The sequence below is a fragment of the Camponotus floridanus genome, unplaced genomic scaffold, assembly GCF_003227725.1.
Source record: "Camponotus floridanus strain SB8 unplaced genomic scaffold, Cflo_v7.5 scaffold65, whole genome shotgun sequence".
NCBI lineage: Eukaryota > Metazoa > Arthropoda > Insecta > Hymenoptera > Formicidae > Camponotus > Camponotus floridanus.
In genome coordinates, this window is record NW_020229825.1 from 746,410 (window position 1) to 768,544 (window position 22,135).

The 22,135-nt window shown below is 38.4% G+C and overlaps 1 protein-coding gene across 1 annotated transcript; it reads left to right on the top strand.

Annotated features, from left to right (window-relative positions):
• Positions 1–6,929: 6,929 nt before the first annotated feature.
• On the top strand, positions 6,930–21,202 carry LOC105250246 (mucin-2). Its single transcript, XM_020027231.2, has 4 exons — positions 6,930–7,682; positions 13,960–15,291; positions 17,082–17,572; positions 20,234–21,202. The coding sequence occupies exons 1-3, from the start codon at positions 7,517–7,519 to the stop codon at positions 17,522–17,524; spliced, it is 1,941 nt and encodes a 646-aa protein (XP_019882790.2). The 5' UTR covers positions 6,930–7,516; the 3' UTR covers positions 17,525–17,572; positions 20,234–21,202.
• Positions 21,203–22,135: the final 933 nt, after the last annotated feature.

Here is a 22,135-nt window from a genome sequence, read left to right on the forward strand (position 1 = left end):
CAGAGAGAGAATGGAATTGTAACTTTCGCGAGCGCAAACGTCGTGTTATTAACGTCATCTATTACTCATTTCGTTAATTGCTTTCCCTATTAACGTTTGTATGTCACTTATATGCGTTTATTCTAGCTTTAGGTTGGAAAATAAAAGGAATTGCAAGTTAAAGGCAGTTTTAATAATCGGATGTAATTTAGATTGATATATCTAGCTCACTTAAAACTCATTTGGATACGTCGAGGTATAATGGGCCAAGTTAATAATTACATTATATAGGATAAATGGATCATTACTGCTGCGAGGATTCACTCGAGAGCCATTTTTAATCTCTATCTCTTCCAAAACTTTTCATCAAGTTTTGCATAGCAAATGAGACTAAATTCAATATCGAATGGATGTAAAACGATTAATCGACCGTAATATTGTTTTCTTTTTCTTCCTCCTTTTTTTATTTTATTACTCACACAGCGACTGAAATGAGGGGATCCTCGAAAGAAAAGCAACATGGCCTCATCGGGGGAAAGACGAAATCCATATCACCCACGTGCTACGTGACATATTCGACTTTTACCCTTTACACCTCATGCTGTTTCCAGAGATAACACTTACACAGATGAGAATGAAACATCCTGTACGCGCGCAAGACGACGTAATATATATATTTATGTACGCGTCGTTTCGTTTGTGCGACTCGAAAAATCACCCCTCGCTTAATGGAACTCCCCTTTAACAAAATGGCGACCACTCGAGTGAAATTGGAATGTATCGTACGTTATTGTTCCTCACGATCTCCCGAACCCATCCAGGCTTATTTCGCATGTTGTGCACCTCGCAGGACCGACTTCAGGCAAGATGGTGCCCCACGATTTATTTCCCTCCTTTTCACGTAAATATGTGTGCGTGAATCGATATATTATTTTATTAAATTGCGGGAGAGAGCAAAGAAAAATAAATTCTATATTTAATTAATTTAATTCTATATTTAATTAAATTCTATATTTATTCTATATGCAAAAAAAATAAATTCTATATTTTTATATCAATATTTCAAGATACGAAAATATCCAGCATTTTTAGGAGATTTAATATAACATTATAAACATATCTCTTTTAGCAAAAGGAAATAAATTTGCAATTGCACTACTCTTAATTGTGCTGCTCTTATGAAAGATTCAAGAACCTTCAACGCGACGATTTTCCGCAAAGAGAAGAAACACTCCCGATCGCGCTTTCAATTGAGCGGCGCCTCCCGTGCTTTACGGGCCTGCGGCTAAATTCGGGAATGGCCGGCCGTTTCGTTATTATTCGTTTCTCTCGCTCTCCATTCGACTCGAGCACATCGCTTCGCCGACCATCATCCGTTGCTCGGCAACCTCTGACTCGCGACGTGTCGTTATATGATGGCGGCGGGGGTGGATAACCGGTGCGGTGGTTCGATCTCTCTGTCTCTCTCTTTTTCTCTCTCCTTTCCCTCTTTGTTCTCTCGATTTTTTTCTTGCTCTTTTTCTGTATTTCGACTGTTAAAGCTGTCGAGTGATACTCGTTAACCGAGTGATCATTACGTCAAATGTTAGTTATACCTTGACGACGCCGTTAGACACTTTGTGAACGAGCTGGCACAAATCGGTAGGGTGTATATAGGGTGAATCGCCATAACCATCTTTAGCGAATAGCGCTGTTGGTGTCCACCAATCTCTGGTGCAACTGCAGTTACGGAATTACACTCGTACGTGTCCGACATGAGTTTTCATCAGGAGAACATATATAAAACAACAAAAATAGAAGATAAATTGTCCATATATACGCGTAGTAGCAAGCAAGGAAATACTTTTATCCCAACAACTCGAAACGAAAGAATAACGCTTTTAAATTAATAGCAATTTATATTGAAGTATATATTTCCATATTTGGAATATTAATCATTGCACTGAGAAAAAAATCTGCATTAATTAGAATTCTGTTAGATTCAACCAGTATGTCTATTAAATGGACGAATCAGAATTCTTGTAGGAATTATCAGATGAATCTGATAAATTTTTTCCTGTTAAATTTACCAAATTTTCTGATTAATAATACTAAACTCGCCAGCACCAAGTCGTCTAAAATTTTTTCCATCTAACCTCAAAAGTCTGTTTAATATTCTGAATTCCAACAAGATTATTGGATAAATTCAATTCAGATTATTCAATAAGTTATTTTAAATTTAGTTTGTTAGAAATTGATAAACAGTGATACAAGAAGAGAATGCAGCTCAAACACACACAATCAGAGAGCTAGCGTCCTCTTTCTGGCACTACTGCTCGTAAGAGAAAAAAAATATACTTTGGATTTAATGTTAATACTACACTGAGATAAAATCTGGTTGCATTAATTAGAATTCTGATAGATTCAACCAGCATGTCTGTTGGAAAATGTACGAAACAGAATTCTTGTAGGAATTACCAGATGAATCTGATTAATTTCTTCATGTTAAATTTACCAAATTTTCTAGTTAATAATATTAAACTCGCCAGCACTAAGTCGTCTAACATTTTTTCCATCTAATCTCGAAAGTCTGTTTAATATTCTGAATTCCAATAAGATTATTGGATAAATTCAATCCAGATTAAACGTTCTAGTTATAAAACGTTCTAGTTATAAAAAATCGAGTCTTATCATGATAACTAGAAATTCTTGTTTGATTTAACCAAAATCATATACGTCAATCATATACGTCTTGTTGGTACAATCAAACAATTTTTCTCAGTGTGGAATTGTAAATAAAAGATTGACACTCTAAATGTTTTAAAAGATATTAAAATTATTATTACTTATGTAATGAGGAATTTTCGAATTTAATTAACAACGCGCAAAATTTATTACATAGTTTTACTCCAAACGGCCATATCTGATCTCTTTTATTCATTTTTAAAATTTTTCTAGTTGTCAGCTGTAATGCCTAAATTAAGACGCAATTCGTCAAGGATCTGTATTCATTAATTATACATGACTCCATCATAATCTCTCGCGCAATCTCGTGTCCTGAGATGATTAGCAATGTCTCTGTAAATTCCATGTGAATCCGTCATCCCGAATTTATTATTACCTCTTACGGCACGCATGTGCGAGAGAAAGAAAATGATAGGCCGGATTGAAATATTGTTAGCATCAACAAATAGCTTCTGGGATAAGAAAGTTTTATTAAAAAATGTTATAGAAAAAAAAGAGAGGAAAAAAATTCATTCACCAAAGATACTGAATAATCTCCTACGCGCAAAAATATTGATACAGCGGGACATGATGAAGAAATTACGTATTTTACAAGTGGCATCAGTGGTATTTTGTCATCTTTGCAGTCGGTTCTGAATAACATTGCGATATATCTACAGTAATTGTAAATAATGAAACGTAAGTAAAAAATAAAGCTGCGACCGGGAGAGAAACGAGAAGAATCGATATCCGTTAGCTTTTATATGGAGCACACGTGTAGCCCATTCCGCTTTACGTTTCGAGCTTGACGCGAGTCTCCCTTGAGAAAGTTAAAACGACGTACCATCGACAACTTCTAAGAAAATAATCCGAGCTAATTCCACTCGGAATTACATCCCGGGCCAACTTGTTAGCGCTAATTCCAGGAGTCTCCCGCGGAAAGAGAATAGACGTAGGCGCCGTACGAGATAAATAAATCCAATGTACGACGCACCCGCGAGCGAGACGGGCGAAGTAGAGGAGAAAACGCGGATCGCGGCCCGATCTGACCGGCCGACGAGGAAGACGACGCCGACAAAGGGAGGCGGACGGTACCCGAGGCGCGGAATAGCGCCGAGAGGGTGAAAAAGAGGGACGGACAGGGGGAGACTCGCTCTCGTGCACGAGAAACAGACGGGGATAGGAGAGAGAAGGGTGCGAAGGAGGGAGAGAGAGAGAGAGAGAGAGGGTAGCACGCGCTATCGCAAACCCCGTCGGCGAACGCGGCAGGATGCCGAGGTCGACGCTATCGATTGGCGTCGGTGTTTCCTCGTCGGTATCTAGCGGTCGGTGGCTGCTCTCTCCCTTTCTCCACCTTCTCCTCCTCCTCTCTCTCTCTCTCTCTCTTTCTCCCTCAACCGCGGAAGGGATTCGCTTCTCTCCCTGTTCCCCCCCTCCTTCCTCCCTGCGTTCTCGATCCCATTCTACCTCGCGCGCTCTTCCATTCTTCCCTCTTTGCCCACCCACCAGCGGTAACAGGTGTTGGTCTGGCCCCGAACTCGTACAAAATCGATGGACGAGAGCCGGATCGGCGTCGGCGAGGGGTTTCCCCGCCGATCCACCCCGTCGGCCTTCCTCTCCCCCCTGACTCTCCTCGATCGAGGAATACGACGAGAGAGAGAGAGAGAGAGAGAGAGGGTGGCGCGTAAGAACGAGGAGAGTGAGAACGAGAAAACGCTGCGGGAGGACGGCGCCGCAACCGACGGGGAACCCCTTCCTCCTCCTACCCCCTCCCCCCGGAGAAAGGGGGGTTGGGAACGCGAGTTACGCGGGCGGGAGAAGGAAGGAGGGGTCGGGGAAGGGAGGGGGGGGAAACGCTGCACACGAGCACGGCGACGAGGACGCAGGCGCCCGGGACGCGGGGCGACGCTCGTCGGCGACGCTGCATTGGCAGTTGCACCCCAGCCACACCCGGTACGAGCCATGTAGTCGGGCTACCCTCCACCGCGATACACGGCGGACAATTGTTGCTTCTGCGCCTACAGGTGGTACATCTTCGTCTTCGATCTTCGCGAAGCTCGGTCGGTGCTCGTCGTGTCTGCTGTCGTCGTCGTCGTCGTCGTCGTTGTCGTCTTTCTCGTCGTTGTCGTCGTTATCATCGTCCTCGTCTTTATCGTCGTCGTCGTTGTCGTCGTCGTCATCGTCGTCGTCGTCCTTGCTCGACTCGTTCGTTCTCGTTCCACGTCACCGCCGCCGCCGTCGCCGCCGTCGTCGCGGTGCTCGTTGTCGTGGTTACGCCTCGTGTATATCCGTCCGCCGAGCGAGCGAGACCCACCGGTAGTCCGCGTGGATCGCGTCGTCGACATCACGTTACGGGGGCGTCCACCGTCGACACATCGGGTCCTCGGGCGCTCTCGACGAGGAAAGTCGTCGGGAAGGTTGGCGACAGCAGCGTGCCACAGACGTGCGCGAGCAGAGAGAAGTTAATCGACTAACTTCTCTCCGCGTACGAGGCGAAGGAGAAAGAGTACCACACGCTGCTAACTTCAGGCTGGTAACGCTACGTCAGCCAAGTAACCTCCAACTGCGTGTGTGCACCGCCGAGGGGAGCGAGAGCGCGCGCGAGCCGTGAGGCGAGTGTGTGGGGTCGGGAGGGAGGGGGGGGCCGCGCGCGGGATTTCCGGGGTCGCGGTGAGAGGGCTAGAGGGAGCTATCGACCACACACGTAAGGCGGCGGCGGCAGCGCTCTCGCACACACCGGCGCACACGGATACACAACATCGCGGACCTGTTGTCCAACTTGTTGCTCGTCCCTGCGAAGGCACACCCGCCCATCTCCGGAGTCGAAGGTGAAGAGACTTGTTTTCGAAAAGGGAGGAGAACGCGGAGGAAGCGCGACGATCGCGAGGGATCGTCGGGACCGCAGCCGCACATCGGAGCATCGCGCTCGACGACCGAGCACCGACCCCGGAAACGGCGGACGTGAGGATCGAAACTCGAAGGGAAACGTTTCCGACGTTCTCTCTCGAAAGCGAGAGGCGAGAGATAAGAGCGGAGGAAATTTTAACGACAATTAATATACACAGTGTTTCCACTTCCTGTATAGATTTTTTATAACTTTTCATCGTCGGTGTTTCTTCGATCGGGAATTATATTGGATCGTATCTTTTCGCAAGGGGAATGGGATTCGTTCTACGTCTCGTGTTTTCGCTCTCTGTATAAATCAAGCGAGGACGCATCGAGGGAGACGAACGCTAGAAGAGCTCTTTTCTCATCCTCAGGATAGAATATATCCGACGTTTCCTACGATTCAAAGGAAACGACGCGCGCTGAGTAATTCAGAGGACCAAATCCTTATAGAGAGACCCAACTATTCGCGTATCGAATAGAAGTCGTTACGTTTATCGAATTATAAAGGGAGCAACAGGAAGAAGTTCGCTGAAGGAGTCTCGACATTTTTTCCTGACCTCATCGACAAAATAAACGAAGAACCGCCTTTCAACCGCATCGCAATTTCGAAAGTCAATTCGAGGAGACTCCACACGTCGTCGTTCTTGATCAATTTACAGAAACATTCGTCGTTGCAAGGGGATCTAGATCGTCACGATGAGAATGTTATCGTCGAAACACGCGCGTCCCAGGGCAGCGACGTCATCGGGAATCGGCGAGACGAGGTACCACCTGGAGCAACCGGGCGAGTGAAACGTTTGATTCCCCTAGGGCGACGGAAACCCCGGATTCCGCCGACGCATGCACTGCCGGAGGAAACGTGGGATAACGAAGTCGCGCTGGTGAAGCGAAGGGGGTGGGAAAAAGGGAAAGGGAGAGAGAGAAAGACACCAGACATGGCTAGAAACGCGCCGTATAGACCGATGTACAAACGACGAGACACGCAGACAGGCATGAGACCGAGGTCGTAGAGAATGTAAATCGTCCACCCGTGAATATATACAACGAAAGCAATACTACAAACAAGGTAATCTCGAGGAACCAAGCAAAGGCAAGCCGCACACAAGCTTCTCGCCAGCCAACCACTTATATAATCTCGCCCCCAAACGACCTGAGACTCAGCGCTAGAGACGCACGTCGCGTATACAAGTTTCACCCCCGTTCGGACTCGATCGGGAGCTCCTCCCAGCTTTGCTTCACTTGAGAGATATTTTAATATGAATGCATATACACGCGTATAAAGACACGGACGCTCGCACCCATTCATCCTCATATGTAATTATAACATATATGTATATGTATATATATGTGTGCGTTTACACAGGAGTCCTATTGAGAATAATCGTGCAACGACGTCTAGGATTAAATAGCGATACATCTGGGCAAATTATTTGCCGAGCTAAGCGTTTTATTTTCCCTAAGGGAACAGCGTCGTTTTCTCGCTCCTCCTTGTTAATGGGAACTCCGGGTAAAAGGGACAATCCGATCTGTCACCGAGACGATCATGTCGTGTCTCGGGAGATCTGAGAGGAAGCGCACGGATGGGACGGACAGTTGGGGCATCGATTGAGGAATCGATCTCGATGTCCGGTGGAAGATAAAACTCGGCGCTTTCGCAAAAACGATTAACGGGGTATCGAACACCTACGTAAGGAAGCAGTGCAACCTGGGGCGAGGGGAAAACGCGATACTTTCTCTCACGATCGATACTTTGCGACTGATACTTGGCAAATCATCAGGGAAACGTATATTTGCAATAAAGTACTCGCTCTCGCGATACGAAGAAACGACGACGGAGAAGATACTCGAGAGAGGGTTGTTTACCTAACGCGGTTGTTTGGTGATCTTAGAACGATACGCCGCGATTTTAATCCCGGTGAGAAGTGCACGACGATCAGAGGCCAAGATGCCGCGTTGTTACATGGTAAAGAAGGCCTTGTGCAACAAGTACATAAGCAGCGTTGCCAGAGGATTCGAGAGCTGGGGTCGCGGAAGGAGCACGCCATCGCCAACCACCATGCAGCTGCTCGTCTCACCCACTGAGGGGCACGTTGCACCCCCTGTTGCACAAGGTATGTCGCGCGTTTCACCATATTTCTCCCGAGATCCGTGATCGATCGCTATTGATAATTATAATTAATTATTTTTTAATAATTAATTATATTAATTTTAATAATTAATAATAATTATTTTTTTGCAAGAGATTTTTTTTTTTAATAATTAGAGACTTGGCTCAAATAATCAAAAAATCAGAAAGAAAATGGCATGAGAGCCAATACGCGGTAGTTGGAGCGCAGAGAAGCACTTCTTTCTTTTTTCAATATTAGTTTATTAAAAACATATTATAATAATACAAACATTAAAAACATATTATAATAATACAAAAATAATAAAAACATAATTTTTTTTTGTCGCCGCGAGTGCCAATTTTCGATTGATATTAGACAAAAAAAATTTTCATCCTAAACTTGATAAAAAATATGGTGATATTATGTATGAAAAAATAAAAAAAAAGATTTATTAAATAAACACATCTCATCGATTTTATTGTCGCTTAGATATGTTGTAAGGGAGGTTGTTTTTTAAGTAAAAAATCGTAAAAAATCAAGTGAAAGATGGCATTAGTTTAGGGCATACAGCAAATTAAAATTTGATAATTTTAATGCCTCTTCTTAGACGTTATAAATTGATACTAGGAACGGCGTGTATAAAATTTTTGTACGTTGGACTAATTTATTTGTATTTATTAATTAGAAACAGTTTGTGTTTACATTATTTTAAAAATAGCTACGGAATTATGGATATTTTATCCCTGTCTCGTCGCGTGAAAATAAAAATTTTTCAATTAAACAAAATTAAACAAAATTTTTCAATTAAAAAAACAGTCGTATATAAACTTTAATTTGTTAATTTGTAATTGTTGTTTGTCTCCAAAATAAATGCGGACTCTCACTCTTGAGTTTTGCATGAAATTACACAAAATCTCCCCTACGTATCTAAATTGATAAAATGTGATCTATTATGCGTATTTACCAGAATTTATTTAAAACTATAAAAAAACTCGTCATGCAATTTCGTCCAGACGCAACATATTATTATTATATATTATTATTAAATAGTATATTAATATATATTTATTAATATACAGGGTGTCACTTAATTGGCGCCCACTATTTATATAGCGATATTCCTCGTGGAAAACCGAGTCGAAAAGTCCTGAATCATTTTTTTCTATAATGAAAAAAATTTGAAACCATTTTTTTGAACCATTTTTCTCTTCTATAATGCGAAAAACTTTATTTTGCATTAAAAATCATATTTCTTCCGTTAAAAGCGTTTCCTTAAAGAAAATTTCGTCAAGGCGGCTAAAGGTCGGTGCTTATTGGCGCAACTTTACTCAATAATTACCGCTTTATTAAGCATTATAGAAAAAAATGGTTCAGGACTTTTCGACTCAGTTTTCCACGAGGAATATCGCTATATAAATATAGGGCGCCAATTAAGTGACACCCTGTAAATTTATATTACATTAATTATAAATATATAATGTTGTATTTATATTATATGAATTATTATATGAATTATTAGATAAATATATATTAATATTTATCTTTTGCAAAAAATAATTTCTCTCTCTCTCTCTTTTTTTGGAAAATATTTAAAAAACGCGATAGTTACTTCTTTTTTTCGTACTCCGACGATTGTTTTAGTACTTTAGTGATACTTGGTGAAATTCATTGGACGCGTATAAACGCGCCAGCCCGTTTGTATCGAATTATCAAGCGATAATGGCACACGCCGCTGCGCGCACCACGTAATTCCCGACAATGCGCGTTGCCTGGTCGCAACGAAACGACCTTAATTGTCCGTGGAATTCCCCGTGGCGTATTACTACTTGTACATGCGCATCCGTAAACTCTCTTCGTACGAAAATGGCATGCGAAACTTGCCGAGACAGTAAATGCAGTTACAAAGGCGACGCTCAGAATCATCGTAATGGCAATGCGCGTGTTATAGCACATTGTCGGCACAAAAGAGACGACGGAGTTTCGAGCGCTGCAACAGTAATTCGGAATTAGCGGAAACGTTCAAAGTGCAGCGAGTCTTTTATTGAAATCGTGCTGAACGATGCGAAGATAGAGTTATTAAAAAAATTAATCGCGATGATATTTTTATCGTATTACGATGTCTAAAATTACATCGAGAATCATAGAAGTGTATATTGATTTTTGAGCAAATAGTAAAGTTATTGAGTTAAGAATAAAGTTTCCTGCACTTTTATGGTTTTTGATGTAATTTTAGATATCATATATATTTCTGTAATTATATGATCATATGAAATATCATGGAAATTAATTTTTTAATTTGTTTGCTCTATTTTTGAATCAGTTTAGCAACCTGAATTCATTTTTATTCCGAAGAAATAATTTCCTAATTTTTATGCGGATATGAAGAAAGAGGGAATCGCAAATCTTAATTTAATAATTTTCCTATTCCCTTCTTTAATATAGGTATACAGTATAGTAAAAAAGAATATACTAATATTCTTCGATAATAATATAAAGAATCTTGATAATATCATGATAACGATCATTAATCTAGATAACGAATCATTTTATAATAAAAGATTAATTTCTGAAATGTTGTTCATAAAAGGATAGGCTAATAGCCTTAATTTACAAATTGACAAGGAATGCCTACATCGTAATTATATATCTGCAGTAAATCAGCTTCCTAATATTTAATGTTTTGACTATAATTCTGTTTCCTTTATATAAATCCCTATTTTCATAATATTAGAAATCATTGTAATCCCTGCATTATTTTCTCTCCTCGATCATATACAACATATCACATTATCATTAATCACACTATTATCAACGATTATTTTGGATAATTACTTTAATTTAATTATGATTTTCCATGTATATTGTTGTATATTGATTTTTGAGCAAATAGTAAAATTATTGAGCTAAGAATAAAGTTTCCTGCACTTTTATGGTTCTTGATGTAATTTTAGGCATCATATATATTTCTGTAATTATATGATCATATGAAATATCATGGAAATTAATTTTTTAATTTGTTTGCTCTATTTTTGAATCAGTTTAGTAACCTGAATTCATTTTTGTTCCGAAGAAATAATTTCCTAATTTTTATGTGGATATGAAGAAAGAGGGAATCGCAAACCTTAATTTAATAATTTTCCTATTCCCTTCCTTAATATAGGTATATAAAATAGTAAAAAAAAGAATATAAAATAGTAAAAAACTAATATTCTACGATATTAATATAAAGAATCTTGATGATGTCATGGTTCTAGAACGAACCATTTTATAATAAAAGATTAATTTCTGAAATGTTGTTCATAAAAGGACAGGATAATAGCCTTAATTTAAAAACTGACAAGGAATGCCTACATCGTAATTATATATCTGCAGTAAATCAGCTTCCTAATATTGAATGTTTTGATTATAATTCTGTTTCCTTTATATAAATCTCTATTTTCTTGTGTGTATTTTCATAATATTAGAAATCATTGTACTCCCTGCATTATTTTCTCTTCTCGGTCATAAACAACATATCACATTATCATTAATCACATTATTTATCAACGATTATTTTGGATAATTACTTTAATTTAATTGTGATTTTCATGTATATTTTTGTATTTCGATCATTTCTGTAAGTTTCTTGTTAATTTCATCATTACTTGGTTGCGTTCAATTTTATTTTTAATTTATAGTTTTTATCTATTAATTCTCGGACCTCTATGTCTTTTAGCTATAGAGAAACGTGACTAGACGATTTATCATTGACCGTTGCGTTAGAGAATCTTTTTATAATCTTCTTATTTGAAGAATTTAATTTTGACCGTAATGCATCAAGTCTTTCGCTGACTTAGTTTTTAGTTATTTTTGCACTGAAGATGACCTCAAAAAAGGGCCGAAACGCCCGCCTTTCTTACATTATATTAGCTTAATTTTAATAAACCTAATAATATAATTATTAATATTTTATTATTTTTACTGATCACAGTCCTTCGAATTATGTTCTTTAAAAAGATTTGACTCATATAGCTTATGATTGTTTATCTTTCTTATATAAAGAATTTTCTTAATATAAAGATATATATGTATATAAAAAAAATATACAACTTTTATAATCTCATATCTCTCTTTACAGTAGAATATCAATACCTGTATGATACATCGGGATGTGTATTCGCAAAACTTTTGCATGTATCCTAGGTTGATATACGGCACGAACGGAGAAACAGTAATATACGACGCGAAAAGGGTAGGACACCTACGATACATTCGCATAATAATTCATAGCGAACGTCGATCCGTTGGCGAACTCTTCGTGATCGCGATAGAAATTTATCTCGCTCCTGAACACCTAACATGCAGAAACAAACAACGACGCAGAAATATTAAAACGGATCGGCCTGGCGACATTGGTGGAGTAAGGAAGTCGGTTGCTCTTAAAACGAAACGTGCACTTTCATAACCGAGTTATCGCGAAATTTTATATCCGCTTACTCTCCGAGCGACCTTCTTGGTTCTCTGCTGCCAACCCCTTTGACCTCGTTTCTAACATATTTGCCGTTATAATCCCTCGCTACCTTTCTCCCACTTCCCCTCCCCTCCTCTCTTTCACCACGTCCGCAATCCGTATATTGTGCAACCCACATTTTCCTCCCCTCTTCTACCCCCCTATCGTTGCACTTCCTGCTGCCATCATCGAGATTCGACACTCTTTGCTATCGCGCCGGTAACGAGAATCGGATATTTTTCTTATCCCATTTAAAAGTCCATGGCGTCGTCAAATCTCGATTAAAAAGTCAAACGGAAGCAAAAAAATCGAGATTACACCTCCGTGGCGAACAAAGACGGTTCGCAATAATACGATCCGATTTAAATCGATCAGCTTATATATTATGTATATTATCCTTCTCTCTTATACGATTCACGCGATAACTATAATTATCACGAACGCACTGAGAAAAAAATCTGGTTGCATTAATTAGAATTCTGGTAGATTCAACCAGTATGTCTGTTGGAAAATGGACGAACCAGAATTCTTGTAGGAATTACCAGATGAATCTGATTAATTTCTTCCTCTTAAATTTACCAAATTTTCTTAATAATACTAAACTCGTCATCAAGTCTAAAACTTTTTCCATCTAATCTCAAAAGTCTGTTTAACATTCTGAATTCCAACAAGATTATTGGATAAATTCAATCCAGATTATTGAATAAATTATTTTAAATTCAGTTTGTTAGAAATTAAATTAATAAACAGTGATGCAAGAAGAAGATGCAGCTCAAACACACACAGTCAGAGAGCTAGCGTCCTCTTTCTGACACTACTGCTCGTAAGAGAAAAAAAATATACTTTGGATTTAATGTTAATACTAGTTCTTTATACAGGGTGGCCCCGAACTTCCAGCCAGACTTTGAGATCTTATAGGAAATTTAATTCTGAACAAAAAATTTCTTATAAGCATTGGTCGAAAAATGCTTCTTAAGAAGTTATCGTTCAAAAACCTCTGATGAAGGAAGAGCAAAAGGTGAAAAGAAAATGAAATAAAAAGAAAATGAAACTAAATAAATTTCTTGAAAAAAACGATAAAAATAAAAAATAAAAATTTTTTTCTATCATAAAAATAAAATAATTTTTTTTTAACTAATATTTTAGTAATAGCACGTAATAGTAGAAAATGAATAAAGACGTTTTTCAAGAAATTTATTTAGTTTCATTTTCTTTTTATTTAATTTTCTTTTTACCTTTTGCTCTTCCTTCATCAGAGGTTTTTAAGCGATAACTTCTTAAGGAAGCATTTTTCCCATGTTTATTGGAAATTTTTTCTTCAGAATTAAATTTCCTATAAGATCTCAAAATCTGGCTGGAACGTTCAGGGCCACCCTATATACATTTTATGGTAAATATTGAATACGAGTTAAGTTAAGATTGACTCGCCGCCTAGCGGTAAACAAAGAAATTAAAGCAGCAAGAAATTTTATAGATCCGACCAGAAAATAACCAAATCCTTATAGTAAAATCTATTAAACATTCTAGTTATAAAAAATCGAGTTTTATCATGATAACTAGAAATTCTTGTTTGATTTAACCAAAATGCCTTCAATCATACCCATATAGCATCCTACGTCCAAAAGACATTAACAGGACATCCTGAACATGTCTAATCGCTCAAAGATCTTCTGGATACCTTCTGGACATCTTTTGGATATGCATGCTATATGGGATGGGATATACGTCTTGTTGCTACAATCAACCGATTTTTCTCAGTGCGCGCAAATTTAATCTTTTTAATTCCTACAGAATGTCCCGATACGCAACCCATGGTTTCCGCCGTGCCCGATGCTAAGTCCTTGAAGGAAGAAGCATCGAGCGATGCGGACGCAAGGACCACATCAACAGCGACCACGACATCGTCATCATCATCGTCATCATCACCATCATCGTTATCCGTTATTTCCACAGATGCAATATCCGCAACAGATTGCTCGATGACAACGCGAATGGAGACGACCACCATGATCACCGTGCCATCATGCACGTCTCCGATGACTCCATCGCCGACCGAATCGATCGTCTCTCCCGTTGAGAAAATGACAGCGATGACGACGGTCGTCCCATCCTTACCTTCGCCGAGCGTCGTGCGAACGTCCTCTGGCAGGCCCGAGGCCGCGATCGCGACGACGTCCATCGCGATGCTGTATCATCCAACTTCCGTCGGAGAATCGTCTTCCGCCATCTCCAGCACGTCGGCGACGTCCTATCATCTGGAAGACACTCCGGAGCACTCGAGGACAGCCAACGACTTCAGGATACGACTCGCGCCCGCGTCCTGCGGCGTGCTTATGCCCAGCCACGTGTCCTCCATGTTCAAGGATCGCTCCGCGGCGGAGACGGAGGCGGCGCACGATCTTCTCGAGCTGTCGCGATCGCTGCCACCCTTGCCACCGCCGAGCGTCGCCATCGGTCCTCAGAGCGTGATCGAGGCGCCGGCGAGCGACGTCCAGGAGATGACGGTCTATCAACCTGCTGAGCAACCGATTTATCAGGTGAATACGATCGATCTAGCTGGCTCGACCATCTACGGCCATCATCATCATCAGCAACAGCAACAGCAGCAGCAACAGCCTGCCGCGGCCGCCGGCATCATCTACGAGCCCAGTGCGACCATCGTACCACCCTCGGGCAGCGTCTTCATACCTTTGTCGCCGGTACAGGAGATTCTGCTCACGTATAGCACGTCCACCATACCGTGCACGTCGATCGTCGCTCAACAACCGCAGCATCAGCCGCCGCCACTGCCCCCGCAGCAGCAGCAACAGCAACAATCGCAGCAACAACCGTTGCAACAGATCGAAGCGACGCCGCCGTTGACGCCACCAACTTCCGAGTGTAGTAGCGACATTGAAAACAGCAACCCAAACTCGCAGCCGACGCAAAGGGACAAGGAGGTGCAGACCATCACCGAGCAGACGGAAGGGGTGAAACCGGCTAGTTATACGTATGACACGTTGCTTGTCTCAGACGGCAGATCGAAAAACAAGAAGGCGCCCCCAGTGCAGAAGAATCAGGAGACAGAACCGATCGAGACACCCGAGACCTCCAAGACCGGACGTTATATGTGCTGCGAGTGCGGTGAGTGTAGATATAAATTGGGGATAAAGTAGATTAATCTCAATTGCAATATATTCTACTTCTCTCTCTCTCTCTCTCTCTCTCTCTCTCTCTCTCTCTCTCTCTCCCCTCTCCCCCCCCTCTCTCAGCCTTTGATTTTAATTGATTGATTTGATAATTTTCGTTTTGTCCATTTTTTAAAACTTTGAACAAATATTTTAACACTTACTCTCTAAAAGTGAATCAGTGAAAATATCACTAATTTAAACAGTAAAATAAGATTTCACTGAGAATCAGTGAGTATTTTACTGATTTTCAATGGAAACGCTTATTTTTTTGTTATTTTATTTTATATCTCACTGATTATGGTCAGTTAAAATAAAATTCACTGTAAAATCAGTAAATTTCACTGTAAAACCAGTAATCGCTAGTTCGTTCATTTACCGCTACGATCGCTATCTCTCTCGTATTTAATTTTAATTATAAGAATTATACAAAGTTTGCAAAGAGCGACATTTAAAATTAGAAGTATTATTTCGATTTTTGATACAATCTCATAGAAAAGCTTCAGATATTAAATCGATCTTTATAAGTCGAACAAATAAATGTCTGGCGACTTAATGAAAATTATTCGTTCGTTATTTATTTAAAATAACAAGTTTAATATGCATGTAATATAAATAAAATAAAATTTTTAATATAATAAATATTTAGTAAATATAAATAAAATTTTTAATATCATAAATATTTAGTAAATATAAATAAAATTTTTAATTTCATATGAAATAAATTGAGAGATGAATTATAGTTTAATATTACTGACAATAACGAAAGAAATATTACTGATATTGAGAAATATTACTGATTGAAACAGTCAAAATAATTAACTGGTTCTTTCAATAAGATCACTGATTTACAGTGCTATACTTATAACTGCTGTAATCAGTGACCATTTACTGTTTTTCAGTGATAATACACTGATTCACTTTTAGAGAGTACTTGTAATATAAATTTATTGTTTTATTATTTCTTAATTTACTGTTCTATTATTTTTTAATTTTTTATAATATTTATTGTTCTATTATTTCTTAATTTATTGTTCTATTATTTCTTAATATTTCTCTTAATATTTCTTAATAATTCTCATTTCTTTTCTTCTCATCTCTCATATTCACTACACAATTCCCTCTCCTACTCATTTTCCCTTCTTATTCTCTTCAACCCTTTCAACCCTTCTCTCTCTTCCCTCTGTCAAAATCTGTCTCACCATTTCTTGCTATCCCTAACCTAACCTTTCCCATACATGTTTTCACGTTTCACTCTCTATCCCACATATCCTACATATCCTCTCTTCTTCCTCCTTTCAACTCTACCACTTTTTATTCACACCATTTCCTAATCTATTTCGCCACTTTCTGCCTATTTTCTCTCCATCTCTTCTTTAAATAACCAGGAATTTCTTGTCCCTTTATCCTACTGCATCATACATAATATCATATACGTAATAATATATTTTAATATGTAATATTACCCAGACAGCACACATGTCCAAAAGACATCAAAAAGGTGTCTTACAGACATCTTAAAGTCCTTTAGACATCTTTCGGCCATTTTGTGCTGTTTGGGTATATATTTATAAATTTATGTAAAATTGTTTATAGTAATTTAATACTCAATTTTTGATGAGGGTTGATGAATATCATATGGATACCACGATCCCGAGATACCCAATCTAACGGATCATGAATAGTGTGAATAGCGTGAATATTCCTCCGAGTCAACCCGCACCCTTTCTTTTCTTCATCCAACAGGCAAGCAATACGCGACCTCGTCGAATCTGTCGCGGCACAAGCAGACGCATCGCAGCATCGACTCGCAATCGGCCAAGAAGTGCATCCACTGCGGCAAGGCGTACGTCAGCATGCCCGCCCTGGCGATGCACGTGCTCACGCACAAGCTCACACACAGCTGCGGCGTATGCGGCAAGATGTTCTCGCGACCCTGGCTGCTGCAGGGTCATCTGCGCAGCCACACCGGCGAGAAGCCATACGGATGCGCCCACTGCGGCAAGGCGTTCGCCGACCGCTCGAACCTACGGGCCCATATGCAGACTCACTCGGCCGACAAGAACTACGAGTGCCACAAGTGTCACAAGTCGTTCGCCCTCAAGTCTTACTTGAACAAGCACCTGGAGTCGGCGTGCCAGCGCGAGAACGAGAGCGATGGCAGCTACGACGTCGACGCGCCGTCATAGGACGTGATCGGGATGTCGGGGGCGACCGTGGACGGCGATTATAGATAGGTAGGTTTTCCGACTTTGTGGAATCGCCATTTTTTTTTTCTTGAAAATTGACGAGGATTTTTTTTTATTTGTTCGTCGTTACTCAAAAACTCTCTCAGCTTGCGCGCGTCGCGAGCAACTTTGCGTTTTCACGTTCGTGAGTTATGCACTTTAATTTACCGCGACAATCCCGCGATCGATCGCGACTGTTGTTCTCGTATTTAGACCTAATAGCGCGCCCGTGCCAACCGATCAATTCGCAATTTGCAGCCGGTCGTGCACGACGTAAATAGAAGATTGTAGCGTTGACCGGCTGTAGAAAGAGGAAATACAGTGCTGCTCCGCACAAATACACACCTTTGCATCCATTCATAGACCGAAAGGGACAGAAAGGGAAGATGAACACAGACATAGACACATATAAACATACGCTGCAGTCCTCTCATCATCGTACGGATGCGATTGGTTTCGATTGTTTCGAATCAGCAATCGAATTGGATTGTTATTTATCAATAATAACAGCAAGTTATGTTTCTTTCATCTTCGAATTTCTTAAGGATGTTTTGTACCTATTTTCAAAATATTGAGAATTTTATGAAAATTGTGCAGAATGTCCTTACATGTGTTTAGAGTCTTCAGTATAATTTTTAAATCGATTCACTAAAGCGCTCACAAGTTATAAGGATTTTAATTTGCTCCGAATTAACATGTGTTTTTATAGGAAACGTATAACAACGTCGATTCAATGACAAAAAACACATGTCTAGTTTAACATTCTAAGAAAAGTTAAAGTAAATCTTCAAATAATCTTGAACTTTAACATACAAAATAATCAAAATTAAAGTCAAATGTTTCTATTACAAATAATTTAAGTTAAAATAATTACTATTATAAGTTAATGTCCTACAAAATTCTTACGAATTTCTGTAACTATTTTTTCATGTAATTTTTAATTAATTTGTATGTTATTTTTACATTACACTTAAAGTCACAATAACAAAAATAAATGTGAAGTATTGTGTTAATTGTTTAACACTTTTAGTCAATAAGTAACATACGACGAATGAGTTATTTTAACTTAAGAATGTTTTGTATTTTCAAAATTGAGAATTTAATGAAAATTGTGCAGAATGTCCTTACATGTGTTTAGAGTCTTCAGTACAATTTTTAAATCGATTCACTAAACCGTTCACAAGTTACAAGGATTTTAATTTGCACCGAATTAACATGTGTTTTTATGGGAAATGTATAACCGCGTCGATTCAAATGACAAAAACACATGGAAATAATATTCAGAATTTGTTTAAAAGTTGCAAAAATTTAGATACACAGAAAATATTTGATCAAATAATATTATACAAATACTAACTGATTAAAAAGATATTAAATATAATTCAATGAAGTTAGCCATGTATCTGTCACAAGGCGAAATTTTCTGCCAAAAGTTAATCATTTCGATTCACAAAATTCGGAATATTTTAGTAAAAACGCAATAAATATTAAAAAATACATCTCTGCACTGTAGACAAGATCAAATTGTAATATTCCACACAATTTCTTACTCAAAATACACCAAAAATGGATATATTCGTCAATATTGATTTTCAGCTACTTTTTGCTGGGATTGTACAAAACATCCATAAGGATATTTTATACCTATTTTCAAAATATTGAGAATTTAATGAAAATTGTACAGAATGTCCTTACATGTTTAGAATCTTCAGTACAATTTTTAAGTCGATTCACTAAAGCGTTCACAAGTTACAAGGATTTTAATTTGCACTGGATTAACATGTGTTCTTATGGGAAACGTATAACCACGTCGATTCAAATGACAAAAACACATGGAAATAATATTCAGAATTTGTTTAAAAGTTGCAAAAATTTAGATACACAGAAAATATTATTTGATCAAATAATATTATACAAGTACTAACTGGTTAAAAAGATATTAAATATAATTCAATGAAGTTAGCCATGTATCTGTCACAAGGCGAAATTTTCTGCCAAAAGTTAATCATTTCGATTCACAAAATTCGGAATATTTTAGTAAAAACGCAATAAATATTAAAAAATACATCTCTGCACTGTAGACAAGATCAAATTGTAATATTCCACACAATTTCTTACTCAAAATACACCAAAAGTGGATATATTCGTCAATATTGATTTTCAACTACTTTTTGCTGGAATTGTACATACAAAACATCCCTAAGAAATTGTGATTTGAAAGTATCGCGAGTTGTGACATTCTTTGTTTATACTATTGGCACTTTTATTGAAACCCAAATTGATTGGATATTTTTTCATTGCGTCCCAATTTGATGAGAATGGAAATTTTTGATGCATCTAAATTTTATTTTCTCATTTGTCGATGTATCAAAATTTCTCTCTCTCTCTCTCTCTCTCTCTCTTTCTCTCTCTTTCTCCTTTCTTTAGTAAAATTTTCTACTTTTTTTTCTCGAGAGAGGATATTAGCGCGATTAAACGCGTTCTCGAGATCCAAGCGTCTCGAAATTTGTCGTAACGAGAGCTCTGCTCTCCGCTAAGTCCAGAGAGATTGGATTGGTTCGGATTGGAGAATACGTGAAGTGGCAAAAGACAGAGAGAGAGAGAGAGAGAGAGAGAGAAGAGAAAGAGACAGCTTCCAATTAGTCGATAAGATTTTACTCAAAATTGCAGAACGGGCTAATGACTTGCTGTCACTGTCAAGAAGAGCTTCAGCTCTTTTGTGCATCGCAGACGACGATCAGACGTCGAATCTCCGGTAACATCCAATTTCAACGGGTATCTCTCGGTAAGCGCAAAGTAATTCGATTTACTCGTCGGCTTTAAACGTCGCGGGATGGGCGAAAGGCGACAAAAATCTCAGCGGCTGCTACTGGGAACGAGGACGAGAAGGTAATTGACATATCGGCGTCTCTGAATCTCGCGCTCGTCTCCTCCATTCGTGGAGAGGAAAGAAGTTTCTCTGAATATTTCACCGCGCCTCGCTTCTCTCATATTTCGCTCGCTTCTATTTTTAAGATCATTTTCCCGATTCTCTCCTTCTCCTTGACGCCGGAAGATCGAGAAGAGAGCTCCGCGTATTTTTAACAAACAAATACTTTGGCTAACGAGAATCGATGGAATCATTAATTTTTCAATCGTTACCGGCTACATTTTCCGATAAAGTTTCGCCTATAATAAACTTCAATTCCTTCGTAAAAAAACGAAACGAACTTTATGTTTGATTTCTCCAAATGGCTATTTCCCGAATAAAGCGTCAGAGAGCGTAATAAAAAAGAAACTCGCCGACTATCTCTTTCTTCGATGCACAGAGAAACTTCTTTTCCATCAGCGAAAAGATCTGTATTCTGATTCGCTAGTTATTTTTAGGCGAGTCTGCCGCGTAAGGATGTCCCGATGTAAAGCGATATCAATATTTCAATATGTTTGGGCATCCTCTCGCGCCGAAGATCGATATGATAGCAGATACCCCATCTCATTTCGTGAATTCGCAAGAACGACGAATCGAGATGCTCTCTCGGAATGAGCAGCGATAAAGTCGATTGCGAAAAATAGTGCAATAAGTTTCTTACGTAGCTTTAAAGAAGCACTTTTTTCATTCATCTTTGCTCGACGAGGGAAGTTTTACTCGTTACTTTTTTCTTTTCCTCAAAAACTCGAAGAAAATTTTTTATTTTCACTCAAACGAAAAAATATCTCTGTTAATCTCATTTATTAAAAAGATGATCTCAAAACGTGCAATTAAAATTGCTCTCTAAAAGTGAATCAGTGAATCAGTGTATCACTGAAAAACAGTAAATGGTCACTGATTACAGCAGTTATAAGTATAGCACTGTAAATCAGTGATATTTTATTGAAAGAATCAGTTAATAATTTTGACTGTTTCAATCGGTAATATTTCTCAATATCAGTAATATTTCTTTCGTTATTGTCGGTAATATTAAATTATAATTCTCTCTATCTATTTCATATGAAATTAAAAATTTTATTTATATTTACTAAATATTTATTATATTAAAAATTTTATTTTATTTATATTACATGCATATTAAACTTGTTATTTTAAATAGATAACGAATAATTTTCATTAAGTCGCCAGACATTTATTTGTCCGGCTTATAAAGATCGATTTAATATCTGAAGCCTCTCTATGAGATTGTATCAGAAATTAAATCGAAGTAATACTTCTAATTTTAAATGTCGCTCTTTGCAAACTTTATATAATTCTTATAATTAAAATTAAATACGAGAGAGATAGCGATCGTAGCTGTAAATGAACGAACTAGCGATTACTGGTTTTACAGTGAAATTTACTGATTTTACAGTGAATTTTATTTTAACTGACCATAATCAGTGAGATATAAGATAAAATAACAAAAAAATAAGCGTTTCCACTGAAAATCAGAAAAATACTCCCTGATTCTCAGTGAAATCTTATTTTACTGTTTAAATTAGTGATATTTTCACTGATTCACTTTTAGAGAGTAGACTCCGACGCTGTTGAAGCTATCGCAAATTTAATTATCATTATAAGTTATTATATATATATATATATATATATATATATATATATAT

What these genes read in the sequence shown, in the direction of transcription:
- LOC105250246 (XM_020027231.2), top strand. Translation starts at nt 7,517, where the DNA reads ATGCCGCGTTGTTACATGGTAAAGAAGGCCTTGTGCAACAAGTACATA. An exon ending in TGCACCCCCTGTTGCACAAG is followed by an intron (nt 7,683 to 13,959) that starts GTATGTCGCGCG and finishes TAATTCCTACAG; the next exon opens with AATGTCCCGATACGCAACCC. An exon ending in TTATATGTGCTGCGAGTGCG is followed by an intron (nt 15,292 to 17,081) that starts GTGAGTGTAGAT and finishes TTCATCCAACAG; the next exon opens with GCAAGCAATACGCGACCTCG.